At 39.7% G+C, this 24,451-nt stretch overlaps 1 protein-coding gene and 1 long non-coding RNA gene across 25 annotated transcripts in view; one reads left to right on the top strand and one right to left on the bottom strand.

Annotated features, from left to right (window-relative positions):
• The first annotated feature begins 361 nt into the window (after positions 1 to 361).
• On the top strand, positions 362 to 11,206 carry LOC135089710 (uncharacterized). The gene is made up of 5 exons (XR_010261595.1): positions 362 to 468; positions 968 to 1,058; positions 7,346 to 7,527; positions 8,247 to 8,332; positions 10,133 to 11,206. It is a non-coding gene; the product is annotated as an uncharacterized LOC135089710 (long non-coding RNA).
• The window catches only part of LOC135089708 (uncharacterized), a 227,498-nt gene continuing 213,110 nt past the window's right edge, over positions 10,064 to 24,451 (bottom strand). For 11 of the 24 annotated variants that reach the window (XR_010261592.1, XR_010261591.1, XR_010261590.1 and 8 more), the window contains 5 exons: positions 18,866 to 18,980; positions 18,205 to 18,323; positions 15,888 to 15,979; positions 11,858 to 11,976; positions 10,064 to 10,259 (listed from right to left, as the gene is read on the bottom strand). Coding sequence is in view for 4 of the 24 variants with exons in the window: in XM_063985653.1 (XP_063841723.1) it covers positions 18,964 to 18,980 (17 nt within the window). In the remaining 20 variants the exon portion in view is untranslated. Of the gene's footprint in view, positions 10,260 to 11,857; positions 11,977 to 12,246; positions 13,367 to 15,887; positions 15,980 to 18,204; positions 18,324 to 18,850; positions 18,981 to 20,620; positions 20,755 to 24,451 lie in introns of those variants that run through there. The other 13 variants (XM_063985645.1, XM_063985654.1, XM_063985647.1 and 10 more) reach the window with 10 other exon arrangements.

The raw sequence follows: 24,451 nt of genomic DNA, 5'->3' as shown, positions 1-24,451 counted from the left end.
AGGGGACAGGAAGGGACATTTCGCAAGAGGGAGGAGGGACATTACGCCAAAGTGGAATTTCCTAGCCTCCTCCCTAGAATTTTCCTCCCCCTCCCCCTCCCCCTCCTCCTCCTCCTCCTCCTCCTCCTCCTCCTCCTCCTCCTCCTCCTCTTCTTATTATTGTTCTTGTTCTGACTTCACGCTTTGTATCACTTTCAAGTCCTCCCTTTTATTCTTTACATTCGTCTTTATTTTCAAGTACTACTTTACATACACTAATCTTACACATTTCTTTACTCTCTCACTCTCGTTCCATTTCTCGCTTTCAGGCTTCCTTACAGTTGGTGCATGTAAACAGCTAGCCAGTGAGCCTGTTCTGGGTCTTCCTGTGTGACACAACGCTCACATTGCTTGCTCAGCTTGCATCCACCAGTGACAGATTTAGCGGCTTGGTGAGCTGCGTTCTCCACCTCGTGTGAATTCCGTGAGGTGCGTCGATATTCCTCAGTTTTTGTTGACTCTGAACTTTCAAGGCTTTTTTTTTTCTCTCTCTCTCTCTCTCTGCCGAGCCCTTCCATTAAGCCGAGCCCTTCCATTAAGTAAGAAGACAAATGTGGCGGACAAGGGAAGCAAACTGGTGGTAACTAGTTTCTTTCGTGACTTCAACACTCGAGGCTTCGTTTCCTTTTCCTGAGATTCTTCCGTTTATTAGTAAGTCATAATGGAATGGACAATGGAAACAAACACTTAACTGCTTTGTTCCTTGACCTAGAATATTCAGGCTTTGTTTTTTTTTTCTTTCCTTCAGGTCCTTCCATCTATCACTAAGGCACATAAAATGGATTAGGGAAGCAGGTATTTTCTTTCTTGACTCAGAACATTCAAGGCTTTACTTTCTTTCCCAGAGATGTTTCCGTTTATCAATGAGGTGTGTGGAATGGACTGGGGAAAGCAGCAGGTAGTGACTAGCTTCTTCCTTGAACTACAGAACTGTTTGGGGTCACCTTCGCTTCTCAAGACGGATGCTGGAGTTTCCGTTCTTCCCAAGGACGCGACTCACCGGGCACCCGCCACAGAATGTAAATATAAGTTTCTATTTTATGAGGTGATGATAAGTAGTATTTCCCCTTCATAGCGAACTACGAGTATACACCTGGAACTACACCCTCAAAGTTGCAGTGTCTTGCCTCGTCAACTCCTAACAGTCTTTAGTAGATGTTCTTAGAATCCTCACACGTGTTTTCACAATTAATGATAGTTTAACGAGAATCCTGCACCATTTATAAGAAGAAAACACGTATGAGAACCCGACTAATCATCTATAAGGTCTTTGAAATTATCCCTTATAAGATCTCAAAGGCTTTGAAAATACAGGCTTTGGATTCATGAGAGCCAAAGAAAGTGATGTTTGCCACCGGGAAAAATAGAGGCTAGTTTTCCTGGGCATCTTTCTTACCTCAGACTCCTAAAACGCCTTTACTTTACGCCTCTTTCTCCTTTTCCTTTTTAACGATGCTATGATCTCGTTAAGGGAGCTTTAAATCAATCGCTCAACCTTTCCCTTGTCGCTTAACCAGAGAAAAGCTTCTCTTTTAAGACACAAAGGAAAAGCAAAAAAAAAAAAAAAAAAAGTGAAATAGTTTCCAAATGACCATCAGCTTTCTGCATCTTCAGCAAGGCCTGCTGCAACTCTTAGAAGAATCTTAAGTAGGCATCATGCCACGCCTTCATTTTAATTGATCTGACGAAGACTTAACGTTCTGAATGCACTGTAACAATTATTTCGGTTCATTGCACAAGACAGATGAGCTTCCGTTGTATGTTTGTGGAAGCATCTCGTGTGTGAATGTCTTAATAACAACAATAATAATAATAATAATAATAATAATAATAATAATAATAATAATAATATAATAATAATTAGGAACCAAACACTAAAAATAAGTTAGTTTGGAGGTTTGCTAACAGTGTGGAAGTGCCTCGTGTGTGTGGTTCACTTACGGTCGTCTACTGGTCACCCAGCTAGCCGTTCCCCTACGGAAAGAGCTGAGAGCTCATAGTGACCGATCTTTGGGTAGGGCTGAGACCACTGACACACCACACACCGGGACAGTGAGGTCACAACCCCTTGGGTTACATCCCGTACCTACTTACTGCTAGGTGAACCGGGGTTACACATTAAAAGGCTCACCTTTGCCTCGCCGCGCCCGAGACTCGAACCCGGACGTTCTTGGTTGTGAGCCGAGCGTACGAACCACTACACTACGCGGTGTGTGTGTGCGCGTGTGTGTGTGTGTGTAGTGGCGTCACACGTGTGGCCTAGTCAAAGTAAATAGACAGGGTGAAATCGTAGGATATTCACCTCATTAACTCTCCATCCCGCGTGCAATGTCCAGTAGTCTTTCTTTTTCATCTTTCCGCGCTTCATCACCCACGGCCTGTTATTGCACTTTCATCATCGCCCAAGTCAATTTTTTTTTTTTTTTGCATCTCCAGGACGCGAGTATTAGGTCACCATAGTTTTTTATTGGACCTTAATTCCGGTATATTTTTGTTTTTCTTCGTTTCTTTATTTTTTCTTTGAGTGGTAATGGCAAGCTTTTTTATTTTATTTTTTTATTTTGCTTTTACTTCTTGCCATGTTTGCCTCTGTCCTTGTGAAATAATGTATGAAAAAGTTTCGTACGTGGTGTGGTCAGAAACGTACCCTCTTCCTATTATCCTTGAAGACACAAAGGCAAAACAAATCTGAAAATACACTATACTTCTAAGGAACACCTTTATCCATTTTAATTTTATTTATTTATTTGTTATATTTTCTTGCTTCCTTGCTTGCTTGCTTACTTGTACTTACTGACTGATTTATTTATTACCACAAGTACATAACACAGCTAACAAGAAGTTACTAGTATATAAATAAGTGTTAAGCATTTGCACGTCTCCGCATTATTTTTTTCCTTTTCCTGTTTAAGTTTTCCTTTTTGTTTACTCGTCTTGCAGGAGAGGGGGAAGGGTAAAGAAGCAGCTAGTTAGCGTTTCTTTTTTTTTCTCATTTCTTTATTCCTTATAGTTGGCTTCCTTCACGCTTAAAACGGGCGTTCAGGTGATGTAATTAATGCTCAACTCGACAGTATGAATGTTCGTCACGTATTCCACTGACGAGTCTGACTAAGGAGGCACTTGGCATTCCTCTTGGGTACTGCAATAGGATCCGGTTGTGTCCCGCCTCTTCGCCCTTCATCCCAACACACTCCTTCCATCACACTCCTTCCGTCCTGTATGTAGGTCTTGAGTGTGTGTGTGTGTGTGTGTATGATTCACCTACGGTCGTCTGCTGGTCGCCCAGCCAGCCGTTCCCCTACGGAAAGAGCTCAGAGCTCATAGTGACCGATCTTTGGGTAGGACTGAGACCACTGACACACCACACACCGAGACAGCGAGGTCACAACCCCTCGGGTTACATCCCGTACCTACTTGCTACTAGGTAAACCGGGGCTACACATTAATGCTCATTTGCCTCGCCGCGCCCGGGATTCGAACCTACTCGGTTGTGACCCGAGCGTGTGTGTGTGTGTGTGTGTGTGTGTGTGTGAAGTACACTGCGTTTGGTCCTCTTTCCATATCTGTATTTGTCCAGTTTTGCTGTATTAGTGTGTGTGTGCGTGTGTGTACAGAGGAGGAGAATGACCTAAACTGGAGAAAGAAAAGAAGAGAAAAGAGAGAATGACTCTACACGCACGACGTTGCCACTTACTCGCAAAAGTGCACCAAGAATTGCTCTTAATACCACTCGAAAATTTTCCGTAATCAGTAAATTCTTGAGTAACGTTGTTGTATGTGCACCGCCATATGGCCTAAGTAACGCACAAAAACACTTACATTTTGGAGTTGAATGATCGTGCAGAAAACATAAATGTACATAAGATCATTACTTTCAAACTTTTGGATTATCATGCTGGATAAAAAATGATATGGTGATAATAATGTATTTTCAAGTAATGTCACAATCATTTCTGTTTTCCCTCGGTCGGCATGCGGTGTTTCGCGTGGTAATGCCTTCCGTGTATGCTGACTGGCATTCTGGTGTGGCTACAGTGCATACAAAGTTAAGTAATACGAAAGTGTACTCGTGAAACTTAATGTATATTTGTTACTCTGTTTTATATTTTCCCTGTGATGATTTTTACACACACACACACACACACACACACACAGAGAAGGCATGGATGAAGTACAGTATTGTGTTTGGTCTTCAAACTTTGCCCTCCCACATTCATTATTTACCGTCACCACAAACAGGAACGAGTTGTGTGCCTCTGGGTCTGCACACTTACACTCACCAGTCACTGTCCTTTTTTTTTTTTTTTTTTTTTACCTCGCACCTTACTCCACCTGTCTTGAATGTAATTACTCGAAGAGACGCAACTGGGAAATCGCTAACACCTCTTCAGCAACATGGGTTAGGAAGAATTGTATTAGAGTAGTCAGTATTTTAGTGCACAGAACGTTAAGTAAATCGTTTAATACCTTTTCAGAAATATACAATAGAAAGTATTGGATTACTTAGTAGTTTAGTAGTTCAGTAGTTGGATTACGAAATGTTGACTATCACGGATATAAGCGCTTTGGTCTATCATCAGGACTAATTTCAAAACCACATAGATTATTTATAAGATTCTCACGAGTGTTTATTCTTTTAATAGTACAGACTCCTCACGAAGCCATAATCAACTATAAAAGGACCCAATTCATTAGTCCGTTAAAAGCACTTGAAATTAAACGTTAGAGAATATGGATCTATGTCCTTGGTGCGTAAGAAATGAGGTTGATCGCTTCCAGGATGACAGTAGCTCCCTGTATCCCTGCGTGGGTGATAGCTTATCGTAACAACCGCTCATAGCTATCTCTTCCCTGACCCCCCTGTTCCCCTGCTGCTCGCTCATTACTCTCCATTATAAACTAATAGAATTATGCACCGTTTCCTGTACTAATCTTGTATCCATTACACACACACACACATACACATACACACACGATTGCGAAGCGAAGCATGGATTCGAACACGTGTATCATTATATAAGCTATCCGGGAACGACACCCTCCTACCCCCTCCCCCCTTCCCCCTCCCCCCTACACAACCATTTATTCAGCTCATTCCACAGTCCAAGTATCAACTTAACACGTCAGCACATTCTTCCCTTTGAATAGTAAACACAGACTACTCCTCACGTGCCCTTCTTCCCCTGTCCTTCATACCCCCCTCCCCCCCAAACACACAAAATGGTGCACCCAGAGGAATTTTCCGGGGGCTTGGCGCAACACGAAGGATGCTGAGGGTTTCTGAGGGCTTCAATAGAGTAGTTCACGCATTGCAGTAACATTCATTATGGTACTTTGTGAATTTAATGGTGTTTAAACTGCGCAGCCTCGTCTAGTTTTGTAACTTTATTTATGAGTTATGTTTAGGTAGGTTACGTAAGTGTTTTCTTCCGTCTCTCATTTTTTTTTCATCTCCGTTGTTCCTCTTCCCAGTGCTTTTCTCATTTGTGTCACTTTCCTCTTTGTTCTATTCTTTTCCCTTTTATTTTTTTTCCTGTGTTCAAATTTTCCTCTTCTCTCCTTTACCCATTCATGGATCCGTTCCTCTCTTGTTTCTCCCTCAGTTTCCACCTATTTCCATCTTATTTTTCTTCCAATTTTTTTTGTTTTGTTTATTCCTATCCTCTCTCCTTTTCTACATTCTGCTTCTCTCCGTTCCTTTTCCTTTATCCCACTCTGTTGCGGCGGTACACTAGAAATTTTAAAATCATCACTTTTTTTTTTATCCCACCCTTCATCTCTCTCTCTCTCTCTCTCTCTCTCTCTCTCTCTCTCTCTCTCTCTCTCTCTCTCTCTCTCTCTCTCTCTCTCTCTTTTTTAAACGCGCTTATTTCTCCATTCCATTCCCCCTATCTTCCGTTTTTTTCCCCCCTTCTTTTCCTCGTCTTGATGATTCCCTTTACTTCCTTCGTTTTATCTCATCTTTCTTCTTTCTATGCGTCCTGTATGTTCTTAATTTTATTATTTGAGGGAAATGTCAGTTATCAATAGAATGTTGTAGTATACATATAGTTTTAAGGGTTATGCGAACATGATTTAAACTGTAAAAAAGCAAATTTCGAAAGTAGTCATCTTTGTTTACGTGGCATATTTATTTTCACCAGGGACATTGCAGATTTTCTTCAATGTATTTTATTTATTTTTTTTTTCCCTCTCAAGAAGGATGCGCATCTAGTTCCTCCTTCTGTAGTTGACTTATCTCGCCATCATTCTGACGTCTGTTCTGTCCTTGCGAATGTTCCCGTCATGGCAGGTGGCCGGTGTTTATCCTTGTCCACCCCGTGATTCGTTTAATTCTTACTTTACGTACTTGTTTGTTCTGCTACTTTTTTTTTTTTCCCACAAGGTAAACGATAGCTTTTGGTGAGCAGCCGGATCCCGCTTGTATGAGTAGTCGGAACAAGGGATTAGGTAACGTAAGTGTGTGCATGTTTGATGATGTCCTTTGTGTTGATGAATATATGGAGCTTAAGAGTGTAATGGAAGTTGAATGTCATTGTCGGGAGCCGAAACCAGATGACTGTGTGGGTGGTCGGAACGAGAGACCACGAGATTGATTGAATAATGTTAAGTATGTACATGTTGGATTATGTCCCTTCGTATTGATGAAGGTTCTTAGCTTCAAGTTAATGACAGTTGAGTATTTGCTGCTAGGATGTGATCATAATAAGGGACTGAATTATATAACTCCTCGTTTGGTTGTTTGGTGTGCTCGTTCTTCTCAGTAAATTCGAAGCTTTGGTAAGGACTCGGTAATTGATTTGATTTGATTAATTTATTGCACAAATAGCATCAGACACCATAAGACAGAGAAGTGTTACTGTTTTATTTCGTCTTTCATTTATTTATTCTTATTTTTGTTATGACTTATCCGTAGGGTTGTTGGATATTTATAATGGCCTAATGCAAATTTTAAAGAATATACAGGGAATAACGCCACTGACATCGAGAGATCAAGTAGTTTAAACTTATTAGTGACTAATTTTATCTTGGTTTTGTAAGATAGACTCATTCTGCCATTGTATTAGTGTTTCTTATAAAAAAAAAAGTTGTCCTTTATGCGCAACATCAGAAACAGCCATGACTTGTTCAGCGGTCTCGAACCAATTGAGCTCATTTGCTCGAACTGATTCAACGTGTTCGAATGTCTTCCATATACGAAACCGTTTTATCTATATAATAAATAAGTCATTCCGAGCAAATTTGAACATTTCGGAATGCTTAATTATATTTTTCATTATTTACTTGTTTGTTTTGCATCTTGCAGAGTTATTATAGTCACCATACATTTCCAAACGAATGTGAAGTGTGGCTGGAAGGCAGAGGGGCGGCCATTTGGAGACCATTCGCCACGCAGTGCAGTTGTGATAGACGAGCGCTTGTGATGGAATGGAGGCAGCCTAGACAAACGTTAAGCGTCGTGGTGCGTTTCCTGTGTCGGAATCAAAGGTAACTGAAGTGAGACTTATTAGCAGTTCATGTTGTTGGGATATGGAGGCCCTTGACTGTGCTAGAATAATATTAAAGCTATTGCTGCGGCATGGTAGTGGATTTTCGTGTACAGGGACAGCCACGTGTAAGTCCACCTACTTCAGTATCCCATGAGATTATTAGTAATGTTTGCTTTGTATTGAGTGCAGAGAGTGCCTGGTGAGAATACATATCCTACAAAATATTTTATACCGAAATAAACTATAAATACAAAGTGATTTAGTAATGATTATTAAGGAGTTTGGTTGAGATAGGATACTATATGGTTAACCCGTTCATGATTGTTGATAGTGATGTAAACGATGGTAATTACTAGGAGTGCATCAAGCTGCGCACTGTGGTTAACTGTCATTTATGATTGACGACCGCGTTGTAAATTGAGATCACTTGTGTTGGGCTGCATCAAACTGCAGTGGAGCTGATAGTTACGTACCTAGGACATTACCTGGTTAGTTTAGATCGACAGTAGGGATCACGAGGTGCTGTTGGGGTGCGCAGTACAGGTATCCGCAGTATGCATCACTACTGGTATAATTCATGGTATGCAGGAACTTACCATTAGGGAAGCGTGAGAACAGGCGTGAGTTAATGTGTAACCGTAGTGTTTGCTTGTGTTTGTAGTACTTGTCAACGAGAACATGATGTAAAGGAATGTACTGTATTAATGATGCTTACAGGTTTTGATGGCCCAAGGTGGATGACTGGAAGGAATAAGACTACTTTGCAGCCAAGATGACGTCAGTGTAAGATCGGGTTATCTTTGGTAAGTTGTCTTCATCATTAGCCAGAACCAAGATCAATCAAATCAATCCATTAACATTCAGAAATCATACTTTGGCACCCAATGTTTGCTAGTTTGAAGTACACTAAATATTTTTATATAGTAGTATTGTTATTATTATATTATTATTATTATTATTATTATTATTTATTATTTTTTCATGTAGGTAGGGCACCAGCCAAGGACAACAAAATTATAATAAAGGCCCACTGAGTTGCTGGTTCCCAAAGAGTCAAAAGTGGAATAAAAAATTAAAGAACGTGTCTTGAAAGTTCAAGTCATAGGAAGGAGGAAATAAGAAGCAGGAAGGGAGTTCCAGAATTTACCAGAGAAAGGAATGAATGATTGAAAATAATGGTTTAACTCTTGCATTAGAAAGTTGGACAGAATAAGGATGAGAAAAATATTCTGTTCAGTGAGGCTACGGAAAGAGGGGAGGCATGCAGTTAGCAAGATCAGAAGAGCAATTAGCATGAAAATAGCAGTAGAAGATAATGCAACATTGGGTGAGAGAAAATAGTGGAGACGATTCAGAATGCCTAACTTCATATCAGTTTTAGCCGAGATGAGATGTTTCTAGTTTATATTATAAGTAGAGGACAGAATGAGGATGTTCAGTGTAGAAGAGGATGACAGTTGAATGTCACTGAAGAAGATAGTTATCTGGAAGGTTGTTGTTGTTGATAGATGGAGGAATTGAGTTTTTGAGGTATTAAACAATACTAAGTTTGCTCTGCCCCAATCAGAAATGTTCAGAAGTCAGGCATTCTGTGGCTTCCATGTATGAACTGTTTACTTCCTGAATGGTTGGATGTCTATGAAAAGACATGGAAAAGTGTTGGGTGGTATCATCAGTGTAGGGGTGGATAGGACGAGAAGTTTGGTTTAGATCATTGATGAATAATAGAGTGGGTGACAGGACAGAACCCTGAGGAACACCACTGTTAATAGATTTAGAACAGTGACTGTCTACCACAGCAGCAATAGAACGATCAGAAAGGAACTTGAGATGAAGTTAGAAGGATAAAAGTCATAGGAAAGTAGTTTGGAAATCAAAACTTTGTGCAAAAACATCAAAAGCTTTTGATATGTCTAAGGCAACAGCAAAAGCAGTACACTTTATATATAAGATTATTTATATACATTTAGCAAGTCTTGTATCATAACTTTGGGTGCTATTATTCCAAATGATTATATACTTACTGGTTTTGATGACTAAGAAAAATGAACCCACATTGCTTTATATTCTTTGTTCACTAGTTTGATTTTTTCTTGAAAAAAGTCCTGTATTTAATTTTTGACATGTATTTTGTACTGGGCTTCCATGTACTAAGATTCTTAGACCATTTAATTGGTCTGCAGTGTGGGTCTCTCATTAATGAGCATGTAGCAAGTTTCCTTTTTATCCTTAAGACAGTGAAGGTAATGTAGCCTAGGTGGGTGTAACCTACATTCTACCATAAATCATGGATGATGTAACTGAGGATGTGTGATGGCATGCTGCTGCTGTGCTGTCTTGTGCCAGGACTGTTGCTCTTTATGTCTGTTGTAAGATGGCAAATTTCATATTTTATCCGTTTAATGTTGATTTTATAATTTTTTGGTCCTCCACATTTAATATTGATTTTATAATTTTTTGGTCCTCCCCACTGCAAGTAATTCCCTCCTTCCCTTTTCCCTCCTACATATTTCAGGATTATAAGAATATATAAACTGACTAAATTTATTAATGTAAACACATGAAGCAGACTATATATTTTGGGGTTTGCATCTCTCCCCCAGAGTACTTGGGTGTGTCACTACCACTGGCCTGGCCCATGCAGTGAGGAAGGCTTGGAATACTCAAGGTCCCTTCCTGAAGACCAGTGTGGAGATGGATCCTTGCTCTCAATGCTGAAGCTGCACCCACCTATAGGACAAAAGATCGATATTTTTATCATGTGATTTTAGTGTGTTTGACTTATGGCTTGCAGTGTTGTTAGTAATAAGCTTCCAAATGTATAAGAGTTCAAAGGACTCCTCACTTCAATGAATTTTCTTAAAAAAAATTTCTTTATAAATTTTTACAATGTAGGTCATGGTATGTGTTTCTCAAGAGAAAGTCTTTGAAGTACTGGTATTCTTTCTGGAGAGTGAGGTATCGGAACTGGCGTTTCTCTCCGGAGAGTCTTTGAGGTATCGGAACTGGTGTTTCTCTGGAGTCTGTCAGGTATCAGAACAGCATGTTTCTATCAGGAGAGTGTTTGAGGTGTCGGAACTGGTGTTTCTCCGGAGTGTCTTTCAGGTATCAGAACAGCATGTTTCTATCAGGACAGTGTTTGAGGTATCGGAACTGGAACTGAATGCCTACAAGACTTGATTGGTGCTGTCGTTTAGGTAGCATTTTCATTTCAGGAACATTTATGGTCTTGAATTGACAAAAATTTTACCCTCAGGAACATTGGTCTTGAATTGACAAAAATTTTACCCTATGTTAGGTAGCATATTTTGTTTTTGACAAAAATCGTCTCGTGCCACTTGACCGAAACAGAAATCTGACACTTTTGTTCCCAAAATGAAAAAAAGGTGCATCATCAAGACCGACACCTATCCCACCATCGGGTGGAGTCTTGAATTACATGCACTTGAATTTTTTAATTTTGCTACTTAAGGAAGAAGTATAAGAAAAAGATGGAGAAGAAGAAGAGAGCGAAAAATAGATGATTTTCAATGACATTTTGCCTATACAATGCTGTATTATGAGGAAGATTTTAAATGATATTTTGCCTATATAATGCAGTTATCTTAGGGGTTCATGTACTCTATCTTAGTAATTATCTGAGTGATTTCAATGAGATTCTGCATACATACTGCACATGTTACTGGTTCATTCGCCACATAGAAGAAAGTCGAGTGAGGCCTAGAAAAGTTATTGAAATTAATAGGCATTAAAGGAGGATTTAGCCATTGGGGTGTGTGACCAAACCTCCTGCCTTGTTTTTCACATAAAGATCTTCCAAGTGACCTGGCGGTTCCCTCTCACACTCGTTAGGTTTTTGATCTCGGAGTACCTTCGCCAGTAGCTCTATTATAACTCTGTTCTTGATGGGATGGGTTAAGTTTACTTTGACTTTCTTAGCTGGGACTTGTATACTTGAATTGGCTGCGTATCTGTTCTTTCGAGTGTGATCTTGAAAGTAGGGATGTTTCAGGGCCAGCTTGTTCCGCAGCACTTCCCAACGGAAAGTCTTTAGGCTTCTCTTGGCTGACTGAGCTTTCTGCTCAGAGAGTATCATATTGTAAAACTGAGGGAGGCAATGTATCCCTCCTCTTCCTTGCTCTCCTCAAGGAAGGAAATGTCAGGGGTAAGTCACTGGCTGTAAGCTTACCGAGAATACAAAACTGTTCGTGGGTGATGGTTGTTGTTGCACTACTACTGTCATGTTAATGAAAGACAGAGCAAGAGGTTGGAAAAATACAGGGCAAACGTGTGAGACATGCATAAATAAAAGCAGCCACGTTTCTTACCTTATTACAGGGGGTGGAAGAGGAGCCACGAAGTCTACTCGGATGAGTAGATTTCGGCAGCTCTTTCAGGTGCAGCACCCTCATCCTCTTTTTTTCCTTCTTCCTTCCTTCCTTCCTTCCTGTGGAAGAGAAGAGAATTATTAAGATCCAGCATATAAAGTGATCAAGGGTCATAGATGACGGTAAGCTAAATATTTACTGTTCATCTGTTGCTTCTGGCATCAGTCCCTCATCAGCAGCCATCTCCATCTCTTGGGAGGGAAAGCTAATAGGAATTTCACTTCTGATGGGAATGGGAAATGAGTTACTTCATTGATAAAGATCAGAGACATGTATTCAATATTCAGACGTGTACTCAATATATTGGAGGGAAATAGGCAGATACTTACTCCCTATACTCCTTGAGCTTGCTCACTACATTGCGTGCCTGTTCTCTGGTGTCATAAATGGTATAGCCTAGCGGTCTCATAACTGTGGCCTGCCAGTTGAGAAAGCTCCTGCCTGAAAGCAGGAACTTTGTTTATTTTCCAGGCAGAGGAGATTGTAGATCTCAACATCCTGGTGTTGACCCTCCTGGACACTACTCCCGCCTTCAGAGAGAGCTTCCTCAGAATGGAGGTGATGTTTGATATATTCATTTTTCCACAGCACTCCTTGTGACTTGTGGATGTACTGGAGGTGATGAACACGGGGCAGGAATCCAGCTGGCAAGATGTTTATTATTGGCCTTGCATATTGCATATAGGCCTTAAGTGCCCTCTCCTTGACATAAATGAGCACAATGTCGGCGCCACCATAGGTCATAGTCTTGTGTATTCTTATTTTTATGAAAGTCTCATCTCCTGTCTGAGACCTGTCATTCCACTCTTGGACAGTGAACTCTAAACTCTTGTGCTCTCCTTAGAGAGCGAAACAAAAAGGCTTGTTACGAGTGCGTCCCTCAGCTTAATAAAGCTTGATGTAGTTATTGGTCTTAAGCTCTCATTCTCAAGCGAGTCGGCAGCATTTTGAAGGACCGTCTTTATAGCAGGAGACTTTAAGATCTTTTTGATCTTCTCAGAGGACAAGGACAGCATGTTTCCGTTTTTTTTCTCCCATGATGCTACTCTCTTTTTTCTCAAACTGCTTCTTGAGCTCCAGGTAGCTCATCTGAGTGGTGATGCTTTAAAAGTTAAGCACCCTGATGCATGTAAAAATAATTTTACAGCAGTAGCTGCTAGACAGGGCACCCACTCTCCTCTTGAGGAAGCTTTGTTCATGTCCAAGATTGAGGAAGACGTTTATAAGCGCCTTGTCCTTAAAACTGTCCTCTTGACCTTTGAATGAATGCTTAATAAGGTCTGTGATGATTGGGATGCTAAGGTCAATAGAAGTAGGGCTCAGGGATGATGTGTTTACCAGAAATCCCTTGAAGCATTCAAGGAAACTCTTCAACAGTTTCTTTGCTAAATATAGATCCTGTGCCTCAGGTTCTTCCTCCTTGTCTTTGTCTCCTTCAGTACGTATGGACTGCAAAACAAAGACACAGGAGTAGGTATTAGGTATCAAAGTATTTATTGGTACCGATCAATAAAGAATTAGCAGTAACATTAGTACTTACCGCACTGAGCTCTGAAGTGGGCAGTACCACGCTTCAGCCCATGCTTGGTGACAAGGTGCGAGTCCACCCTTCTCAACACCTTGTCACACACAGAGCATCGCAGAGGGATTTCCTCTTTATGGTGCTATGGGTCTTTTGAGGAATCCCTTCATTAAATTTCTTTGTTCCACGGCGCTCACCACACCATGGACTTGACTGAGATGTCGGGGCATGTTTTTAACTTTGCCGATACAAAAGGGCATCAGGCACGAGAGAATCTTGCGGCCACTTTCAGTTTTTAATTCTCATACTCGAGTGAGCACCTTCTTCTTTGACCCAGGGAGGCTCTTCACTACAATGGACCATAAGTTCTTGTTGGTGTCGATATGGCGCTCCATTTTCCCCTCAAGAGCAGAGGCTTCTTTTCTCAGGTTGTTAATTTTTATCATATACATGGACCTGATTTCTTCTGGAGTTTGTGCGTCCATGACCTCCTCCATCTTTTCCTTCAGGGCTTTTTTTCTTTCTCCCTTTGCCTTATAACTAGCAACAGAAAGAACTTAGGCACTTTTGTTACAGATCATTGTAATCACTCTTCTCCTCCTCCTCCTCACCAGCAGTGTCACTTTCACTGACTCGTTCGCCACTGCCACTACCTTCAACTTCAACTTGAAAAGCATGTGTTTTTTAGTGTTCATGGCAATTATAAAGCAATAAAGATGAATGTGTCAGTATCTGGGTCATGTCAGTGCCTATGGGGAGTGGGACTGCCTGTGAATGACTAATAGCTCCAAGTGGTTTTCAGTTCTGGTATCTATCACTGATGCTCTCCAGAACATAACAGTATCTGCGAGCACAAATTGCTCTCAGCGTGCTACTGCTGTACTAGCAAGAGGCTAAGCAGGGTAATATGCAAGACAAGTTACAGAAAGCAAAGCTCAAATGAAAGCCAAGAGAATAGGCCACAGAATAGGCCAAGATCACTGCATTTTCCCATTAGCTAAATAATGTAGTGTTCTTACCAATTTCACTTTCGGCACCAGGACTCTCAAAGGCATCTCACCAGAACTCACAAATTACACTCCAGTACAATCTAGTCTACATCTGTCAACAGTTCAATCTAGTCTACATCTTTTAAACAGTTCAGAGTCACCAAGAACATCTTTATGGGGCAAATAATTCTTGGAATGGCTTCTTGATGGTCAGCATGTCTTGAACCATGCTCAATTTTTCAGTGTTTAGCAAAACTTGTGATCCCTGTTAGGCCCACTCTAAATTTTTTTGTGCATTTAGGCACAGTTACTATATTAGCATCTGAAAACTATTTCCTGGTTAAGGGCATGTAATCTCTAAAGCTGTGTCCACACTATTGAGCAGTGACTGACAGGCTAACACTGTTACCATATCCTGTTCTCACACACAAGCTGCCAATTTCAATGGCAGGCACGGAGGTGACATCTAGGCAAACAAGAATGAGCAGCTGCCCAAGAAGTTCACTTGAGAGAAACATCTGAAACTGCCTTGTCTGGTTGGTGATGTGAAGCACTAAATGTTTCCTTGGACCTAGGTACTCGTTTCTTTCGTATTTATTTCCTTCACATTTAAAGTGTTCTGTGTGTATCATGATCTCAGCCTGTCCCTCTACTATTTCCAAAGAACCTAACTTACTGACCTGAAATGCCCCACAGAACCACCTCTCAAGTGGTGTGGAGTGGTATATGAGACTACAGGCAGACATTGCCCAGTGAAGGCAGAGCCTGATGGGCTCTGTCCAAGAGTGGAGGGTTTAACACTGATCAGTGCCCGTGATTTTTATGCTTCTAACATCACCAACTACCCAAAGTGATGTGGTTACACTGTTTGCCCATAGGGCACTGCTTGATAGTGTGGACACAGCTTTAGGCTCTGTCCTAGTGGGCAATACAGGCAGAAGCAAGTTCTTTGCCTGGCTTTGCCCACAGTCAAATGAGTAAACTGCCCGTGATGGTAGGTGAGTGCAGTCCATCGCTGCGAGATGTGAGGTTACAAAGGGAGCTTTGGAGCCATGACCTTGTCAGGGATTTACACTACATATACACCAGAACATCACGTCTAGCCCTCTGCCTGGCAATCATCAGTGGTCGAGAAATGCAATCCTTCACCTAATTGAACTTTATTGGCAACACCCATGCCTATGGAATGTGAAAATGGAACATATAGAGAGCCAGTCTTTAGAGCACTTCTTTTTCTCCACTTTGTCCTTTTTCTTTTTTTTGGAACAAAGTATTATGGTACACAGTAACAGCTTGTGGTCCTTCTTGCTTTGCATGTTGTCATACTGCATAGTTTTCTTGATTACATTACACATACACTGCATGGCTGCTCACCTCTGACTAGGCCAGGCAGGCGTTGCCATGTGGACGTCACTTTCTGTGCCCCACTATGAATGACTTTCAATGTATGTAAACTTACCATATATTATGGCTTGCAGTAGTCCAACTTGGTGGGGAGAAGTGTCTTGCAACTGGCTTGTCTGGAGAGTAATCAGTACAAACAGCCAATACCTGGAAGCCAGTGGTCATAGTGAGGATTTCATATATGTACATGGCCTACCCAATGTAGAAAGACTGGGATGAAGAGAAAGGGTCTAAAGATTAACATGAAGACAAAGGTGATGGAAACAGAAGGGTCTGGCAAAGATTGTTGGTGCTAACTCCATCTTCTACATGGGATGTGTGAAGTGGTGCCACAAGAGATGCTCTGACTTGAGAAAAATGAATCATGCAGGAGAAAACTACAGGTGTCCAGCATATGCAGCAGAATGTTGGGAACAGATGGAGGAAAAGCAATGCTGTAAGTTGATGGAGGTAGTTTAAAGATAGTAGAAACTAGGAGAGATCATGTCTTGTAACACAGGGGTGAAACGATGGTGATAGTACAGGTTTACAGTCTCTTAACTAAAAACCTTGGGATCAGACATTTTTTTGGATTTGATTTAAAAAAATTTTGTAATAAAAGATTTTTAGCATTGATTTTAACATTACAAGAGACCTCATGGCTCAGTGGAAGAGTGGTTGGCTTGTGGCTGCAAGGTTGCAAGTTTGTGCCTCAATCCTGCCAGTTACTTAGTGAGGGAGGTAATGCTCTATTATCCTGAGCAGTACTGAGATGTGGCTGGCAGCTAAGGAGATGATCTTTGAGAGGATGATAAAATAAAATGACTGCAAAATGTTGAGATATATAGGGTATGTGAGGTGGGAAGGTCTGAGATGATAAGGTGTAATGTGCAGTGGAGAATGTGATGTGCTGAAAAAGCAGAGATCAAGCTTATAAGGACATGTGAGAAGGGAGGAGGGCTATATACTCAAAAGCATAGGAGTAGGAGGTAGTAGGAACGAGACCAATGGGAAGACTGAAAATCTGGAGAATGTGTGGAAGACGTGAGGAGGATAAACATTGGGAATGAGATCATCTATGCGGAAGAAAAAGGTAAGAAAGCCCCATGAGCAGCCTAATCCATTAAGGATATACAAGGATGTTAAACAAAATAAGATTGTAATGAAAGGAGGAACTGGGGACATATGGATTCAAGAGTAAACAAGGCAGAAGTAACTATTAGCATATGAGCAGGTAAAGCTTTCTCTGCATGTATAAGCAATAATGCAAAGGCATGTTCTCTTTGTGAATATCATCTTATCTAATAAATGGTTTTCACTGGCAAATATTGATTTTACTCCTTTAATACTGAGAAATATGAGTAAGTGTGAATGATAACAAATAAAAAGCTTGTACTTTAACCTCATGTTCTTTCAAACACTTTATCAGTTGAATTTCAAGGATAATATGGGTGGTGATGCAGTGTGTGACAGACATGTGTCGTAGCATGTTGTTCTTAGTCTATGTGTGAACTGATTCTTGAAATTGAGTTACATAGGTCAGATGATAATGAAACTCAGTCAGATGGCATCATAAGTGACTCACATGTAGGATATCTGCTAGAGAATAACAGGAACATGAGGAGTGATGAGAAAAATGAGTAATGACACCAAAACACTGCCATGCATCCCAGTTCTTTACACTCGTGGTTTCATATAACATTCATCTTGTGACCAAAAATCTATCTGAACATATGGAAAAATTACATAAATGCCTACATAGAAGCTTAATGATAAATATAGACTACACTCATAAAATTGGAAGAAGAAAAATTAAAATGGGAGAGAAAAAAAATTTGGTGTGGGAGATGGGGGTTGGGATTGCACACTCAGTAATGAACGGGTTAATAACCACAAACCAATGATTGATACTTAAAAAAAGCTATAGACGAGTAGAGGAAAAGTTAAGATTAGACAGAGGTTATGATGGTACGTTCATAATATAAGTTAATTTTCTTATTATAATTATGATTATCATTATTACTATTCTCATTTATCATTTTAAGTATTTATTCTAACACGCTTCTTGTCTTTGTTTTGTTTCTGGGCCCCTTTGCTGATGTCTCCCACTTGCTACTCAGTCACTGTGAGTCACTCTCTGTACTCCTTGGATTGTTAATATACTGGAGCTATTTTATGAAATGCTTGCTGTTCTCCTTGCTACTGGACTATCCTACAAAGACTCTATGTGCTCCTAGCACAAGGTTGTTCACCTACACCAACTGAGCACAAAAATGAAGAAGTGTTACTGGAATGAGAGAGAAATCTTTACCTGAAAACCTTACATATACTAATTAATGCAATGCATAAAATATACCATTGACCAACTGCAAAAAATAACACTAATGCTATACCTGGTTCAGTTCTTCACGGAGGATGAAGCTTCAATATGTCAACATACTTGTGTGCTGATGATGCCACACCAAAGGAGGGTGAGAAAAATTTGCAGAACATTGTGAAGTCAATTGTGCACCTGCAAGAAAATAAGTAAGTTAATATCATGAAGTAAATTTCAGCCAACTATTTCATAAGGAGTGTTATGTACTGACTCTTGATGAAATGGAAAGATAATGAAAAAGAGGAAGTAGACAGCTTCTTTTTACTAAAGAAAGTTGAATGCTATGTAGGAGGAATGAATGGAGGATAGATACGGTGGATTAAGAGCTATGCATAGACACAGTATTCAGGATGCACTTCTATTGACAGCGATGTGGGATTTCTGTAAAGGGAGTAAAATATTAGTGATGATGCAAATGAAATTTGAGGCTAAAAGGAAAATCATATGCTTATTAATCTCCAAAACCTTACTTATGTTTTTTATCTGTCTTCCACACTCAGCATATCTAGTTACATGGTGTAAAGCAATTAAGGGAACTACATATTGCAATGCAAGTTTCAGTATTTCCATTGCCACAGATTTTTCTTTCCTCATAACATTCAAAGTCCTGATGAGAGTGGAATCTCTTTCCAACAGTTTCATAAATTCTTAAAATTACTCACGTTCCATGTCTGTACCTTTCTGAATGATGAAAGAGCCTTGCTGGTGATATGCTGCAGGGAGGCACCTACTCCAGTGCTGTATGGTCAGCCAACAAGGATGTGGCTGTGATCAATCAAGCCACTGTATCACCTGCAAAAAAAGAAACTTGTCAAATTTGAAACATTATGTTCCTCCACATATTACATCCTGAAGTTCCAGAATACATATAACTAATACAAAAAAAAGTAAGCTAATGATTATGATAAGTCATCTAGGTTTTTACAGTTTTACTTTAAACCAATGGTTCTCAACTGGTGGGGCTCCTGTTGGGGGCGCATGAGCACAGGATGGGGGAGAGAGAAAATAAAATAGAAAATAACAATAGTAATAGTGTGGGCCAATACAATAACAGCCTAGCCATGCATTATCTATCTGTCTATGGTGGCATAGTTGGGGAGGGGGTTGAGTGGGTGGTGCAGGTAGGAGGGGGCCCCAATTGCATTGAACCAGCTTTGAGGGGGCCCCAGCTTGCAAATGGTTGAGAAACCTTGCTTTAAACAATTAAGTTTTAATAAAGTAAAAATAATTGTGGTAAAGGTTCCACTGTGAGAAAATATGTTTACAAAGAAAGTCTCACACATTTGTGTATGATGCTAGTTATTCTTACATTGTGAGTGATTCTATTTGAAGGTTTTTCTGCTGATGTTATGATTCTGTTTGGCTGTTGAATCGAGCTGAAATTCTTAGTCTAAACAACTGATGAGTGAACAGGGTCATGGGCACACATACTATGGCCAAACAGGACCATGACCTGGACTGCTCCTGGCTGAATAGCTCATGGATAAGGATATCATGGCCTGAACAGTATCATGGGCTAAATTGGAAAAAAAAAAAAAAAAAAAAAAAAAAAAAACAGGTATATAAAAAGACAGTACAATTTAAGAGCACCTAACATTACACAGGAGTGTGCAAAGCTTCTGAAAGTATATAAAAAAAAAAAAAACTATCAAGGAAAATAAAAGGTAAATTTATAGTTTAAGCCAATGTTCTCAATCTCTACCCACGGCCCACGGCGTTATTATTAATTTCCGACAAGTAGTGTAATCATTAGAAATGATGTGAATAGTGAGAAGAACAAAATGAGGTAGGTTATTACCACGTAGTGTGTAATGGCTTAAACTATAAAACCCTAACCTAACCTAACCTAACAACTGAAGTTCAGGCAACAATACACCATTTATGTTTACCTGTGGACTTAGAAAAAGTTGAGAGCGCTGTGCATTCCCAGGCCTATTGTGGCGTTATTATTAATTTCCGACAAGTAGTGTAACCATTAGAAATGATGTGAATAGTGAGAAGAACAAAATGAGGTAGGTTATTACCACGTAGTGTGTAATGGCTTAAACTATAATAAAACCAAATAAAAAATCTCACCTTCCCTCACTAGATTAAACTTGGCTATATTGCATGCAATAATCTTGTCAATTTGGTCTCCAAGCAAAATGGTCTTATAGCCTATCTAAAATTAATGTTTTAGATAATACCTGATGAAGAGGATGCCTGATAAAAATATTAATGCTTAAACTAAGATCGCAGTCCAAACTACTGGTGGCCACAGGGGATCAAGGCCAAAACATTATGGTCCCAACTACTACAGGCCAAATAGGATTATGACAAACTATAGTTGGCCTGGCCTAAGAAGAGATTACTAGTCTGAGTCTGGAAATCAGTAGGCTACGGTTATTTCCATTATACACAACATCCATGCTAAGGAACGTGCATTTACTTACCGCTTATCAGTAAAAGGAAACATACACACAAGCGCCTCCACAACAGCTGATCTGAGCCAGCTGGCAGCCACCGAGTTTTCAGAGGCCGCGCAGGCGCACACTAGTTACCGTATTTTTCATTACCGTGCCCTCCTATCTACTTTTCTTTAATAATGCAACATTAAATAGAAACAAAGATATTTTTATCTTCTATAATATCAATGAGAGAAAAATAACAGTTGATTAGATCACAGTAGGGCCGATAAGTAGTCATAGCGCGGGATAATTAAAAGATGTCACGTCCATCTTATTCTTGTATTTGTTTTATATTACCCCAATAACCTGCAAAAATGTAGTCTTGATACTAAACAAAAGTGTACACATGTAAGAATCATACAAAATATATACCTGTCATTCAGGTCACATGAAATGATCACATTTTATTTAAAAAAAAAGTGAAAAAAAATAATCTCAAAAAAATTTATCTGATTAAGGTTAAACATTGTACATATGGAATATTCTTTTGAGTCTCTCTCTCTCTCTCTCTCTCTCTCTCTCTCTCTCTCTCTCTCTCTCTCTCTCTCTCAAAACAAACAATCATATTCACCTCACCAGGCGATGAATCTATTGTTACATATTCCTCCCTACTGTATTCTAACAATTTCCTCATCTCTACACAGATTAATACACTGAAATAGGCGCGCTGATCAGATCATTCAAAAGTCCAACATGAAAACACCGCCGAGGAATATTGCTGTATCGTGTCGGTCCAGAAAGGGAGTCCCATTGCTCGTGTCGCCTCATCCCTCGTGACTCCGTGCCCTCTCAGCCTCAGCTTTCAAAATTCCCGAATCCCCGAGTGGGTCTGACGCGAGAGGGTAACCGATGAGTGGTGGTAATTGCCCGCTAATGAAACCCGAGCTAATTTCGGAATCAAATGTGAAAATTATCAGCAAATATGAACGGTGAATATGAAACAGTCCTTTTTCGCAAATAGCCATAATATAGTTAAGTGAAAGATGACGAAAAACACGGCTATTCCTAATAAAGATGAAAGAAAAATGTATACTGATTTATACGTAAATATGAAAGGAGGAAAATAAAACAACCACCTTACTCTAAAATTGCGGCTTTTATACCTGTTTCTAACCAACCATTAATACAGCCAAGCAACAACAATACTTAATACCCGAAATGCCTTAAAAATATATAGAAAAGAATGAAGCGAAAGAAGATTATGAACAGAACCCTGACTTTAATACCATTCTGAATCCTCTTCGCGAGCTCAGTTTTGCTGTGTACCATCCCCTTCCACCAAAAAAAAAAAAAAAAAAAAAAAAAAAAAACATGCTGAAATAAAGGAGTAAGAAAAACGTCAAGCGGAATGAGATTATGAACAGAAAATTGAGGTTAGCATCATTTTGAATCTTTCGCGTTATTTTATTTTATTTATTTATTTTTTTGGTAATGGAGAAAAAAAAAAGAGCAAAAACTCCATCGAAAAAGAAAAAAAAAATCATAACAAATAAATGAATAAATAACTAGATGATCAGGAGCAGAATACTGATGGCTGTTCTAAATCTTCGGGTGCTCGAAATCAAGACAGATGAATACCCTTCCATAGTTTCAATGTAGGGATACGTACCAAATTACAGAACTTACACGCATACATCAACTGGAATAGCTTTTCTTCATTTACCATTCCTAATCTAGTCCATCCTGACACAAAAACTGAATAATTAACACGCTACAACATCAGGGTCATATATCGCTTTAGTGTGCAAAAGACGCAAAATCACTGACATCGATCCATATTCTGAAACACTTCTGCGTCGCATCTCCACTATATTCAAAAGGTCCTAGTTGAAGTGACACTGGTTTTTAAGGTTCTTTTTATGGTTCTGGTGACATATCAACACGATTTCTACATTATTAACATGAAAAAACACTCTTGAGAAACCGGCTAATAATCTCTGTAGCCTTTGAAAATAGTCGTGGTGGGAGAGCAAAGCGTTTCACAACAGACATTATGTATCAACAGAGTTCCCCATTAAGAAATCTGGATGCGGGGAGCTAAGTCAACAGGAGGCGAGAGTGCCGCGGGGAGGGAAGGCGCTTGGGTCAACATCACCCTAGATATTACACCCTCGGACGCAGCATCAGTAAATAGCATCTGGGGACACAAAACAACAGTGTCAGACAAGCAATTTCGTTGACTTTTCGTCCCATTCGCTGCTGCAGGGAACGCAAAAGTAGAAAATAATGACGGCAGTGACAAATGACAGAAATAACGAAAATGCGAAATACTAAATAAGTTAAACTAAATAAATAAAAAAGAAAACGTGTAGTGCACAAAATAAAACACGAAGAAAAGGATAACATTAGTTATTAAGTGTACAGGGAAAGGAACAAAAGCACTTACACACACACACACACACACACACACACACACACACACACACACACACACACACACACACACACACACACACACAAACGAAAACAGTGTTGTGTAAGTGCTGAGAAGAGAACAGAAAGCCGCAGATCGCGTGGATTAAGCCCGTAATTTACACCAAAACTCCTCGCCAGCCTCTCCATCTTGTGCTGGCGGGGGTGTGAGGGCTCCTTTCTTATAATTTAGTGTCCATATGTCATCCGAAGGCGGCGGGAAAGACTGACCAACGATTACAATTTGAGACCTGAAGAAATATGAGAAAGATAACAGGAGCACGGGAGGTGTGAGTTCGATTTAAACTCTAAGGGAATGGAGAAGAGGAGCCTCGATCCTCATACAGAAGGGTTTAATTCAGACTCTTAGGAAACGAAAAAAGTTTGATCCAAAATCTCAAACTAAAAAAGGAGGGTTCGATCTAGACTCGGGAAGAAAAAGCTTCGATCTGAACTCTTAGGGAAGGGAGAAGCATTCGAGCCTCTTGGTTTGATCATTGGCCAAGGAGTGGGGTTCATCGGGACTTGAAAAAAGAAAAGAAGGTTTGATCCAAGACTCTTAGTGAAGAAAAAAAGCTTCGATCTCGACTGTTAGGGAAGGGAGAAGGGTTTGATCCAGTCTTACTTGATTTAAACTTTCAAGGAAGGGAATATCGTTCGATACTTTAAAGGAAATAATCAAAAAAGGATTTGAGACATCTGGGAGTATATTCCTTTTCTCCACTGACACTTGAGGGCCATTCCAACCCAAACTCACGCGGGGAAGTGTCCTCGGGATTACAAACAGCGAACAACTTGGTCCGTGTTTGTGTTTACCGAGCAGAGTTTGGCTTCAGTTCTTGGATAAGGTAAGGGGTGAGGGAAGGAAGTGAGAGTGGAGACGGCAATGAAAAGAGCAAATTCAAGGGAAACTACAGCACCCTGATATAAAAAAAAAATAAATAAAAATAAATAAATAAATAAATAAAAAAAATAAACGGAGAGAGAAGCTGGAGAAGAGAAAGGAGTAGAGAAAGAGGTAAGGAATGAGGGAAGGGAATGAAAGAGTGCAAGGAGATAAGAACGTAAAAAAAAAAAAATCAAGGGAAACTACAGTATCTTGAATATATATATATATATATATATATATATATATATATATATATATATATATATATATATATATATATATATATATATATATATATATATATATATATATATATATATATATATATATATATATATATATATATATATATATATATATATATATATAAATAAATAAATGTATAAACGGAGAGAGAGAGAAGGTGGAGAAAAGATGAGGGTAAAGAAAGGGTAAAAATAAGTAAGGATAATTCCAGCATTTCGAGTTAAACAACAAACGGAGAAAGCGGACGAAGGAAGGAAAATAGGAAGGGT

Source organism: Scylla paramamosain, chromosome 33 (assembly GCF_035594125.1).
Source record: "Scylla paramamosain isolate STU-SP2022 chromosome 33, ASM3559412v1, whole genome shotgun sequence".
Taxonomy (NCBI): Eukaryota; Metazoa; Arthropoda; class Malacostraca; order Decapoda; family Portunidae; genus Scylla; species Scylla paramamosain.
The sequence above is the reverse complement of the archived record's forward strand: the minus strand, read 5'-3'. Positions and strand labels throughout refer to the sequence as shown.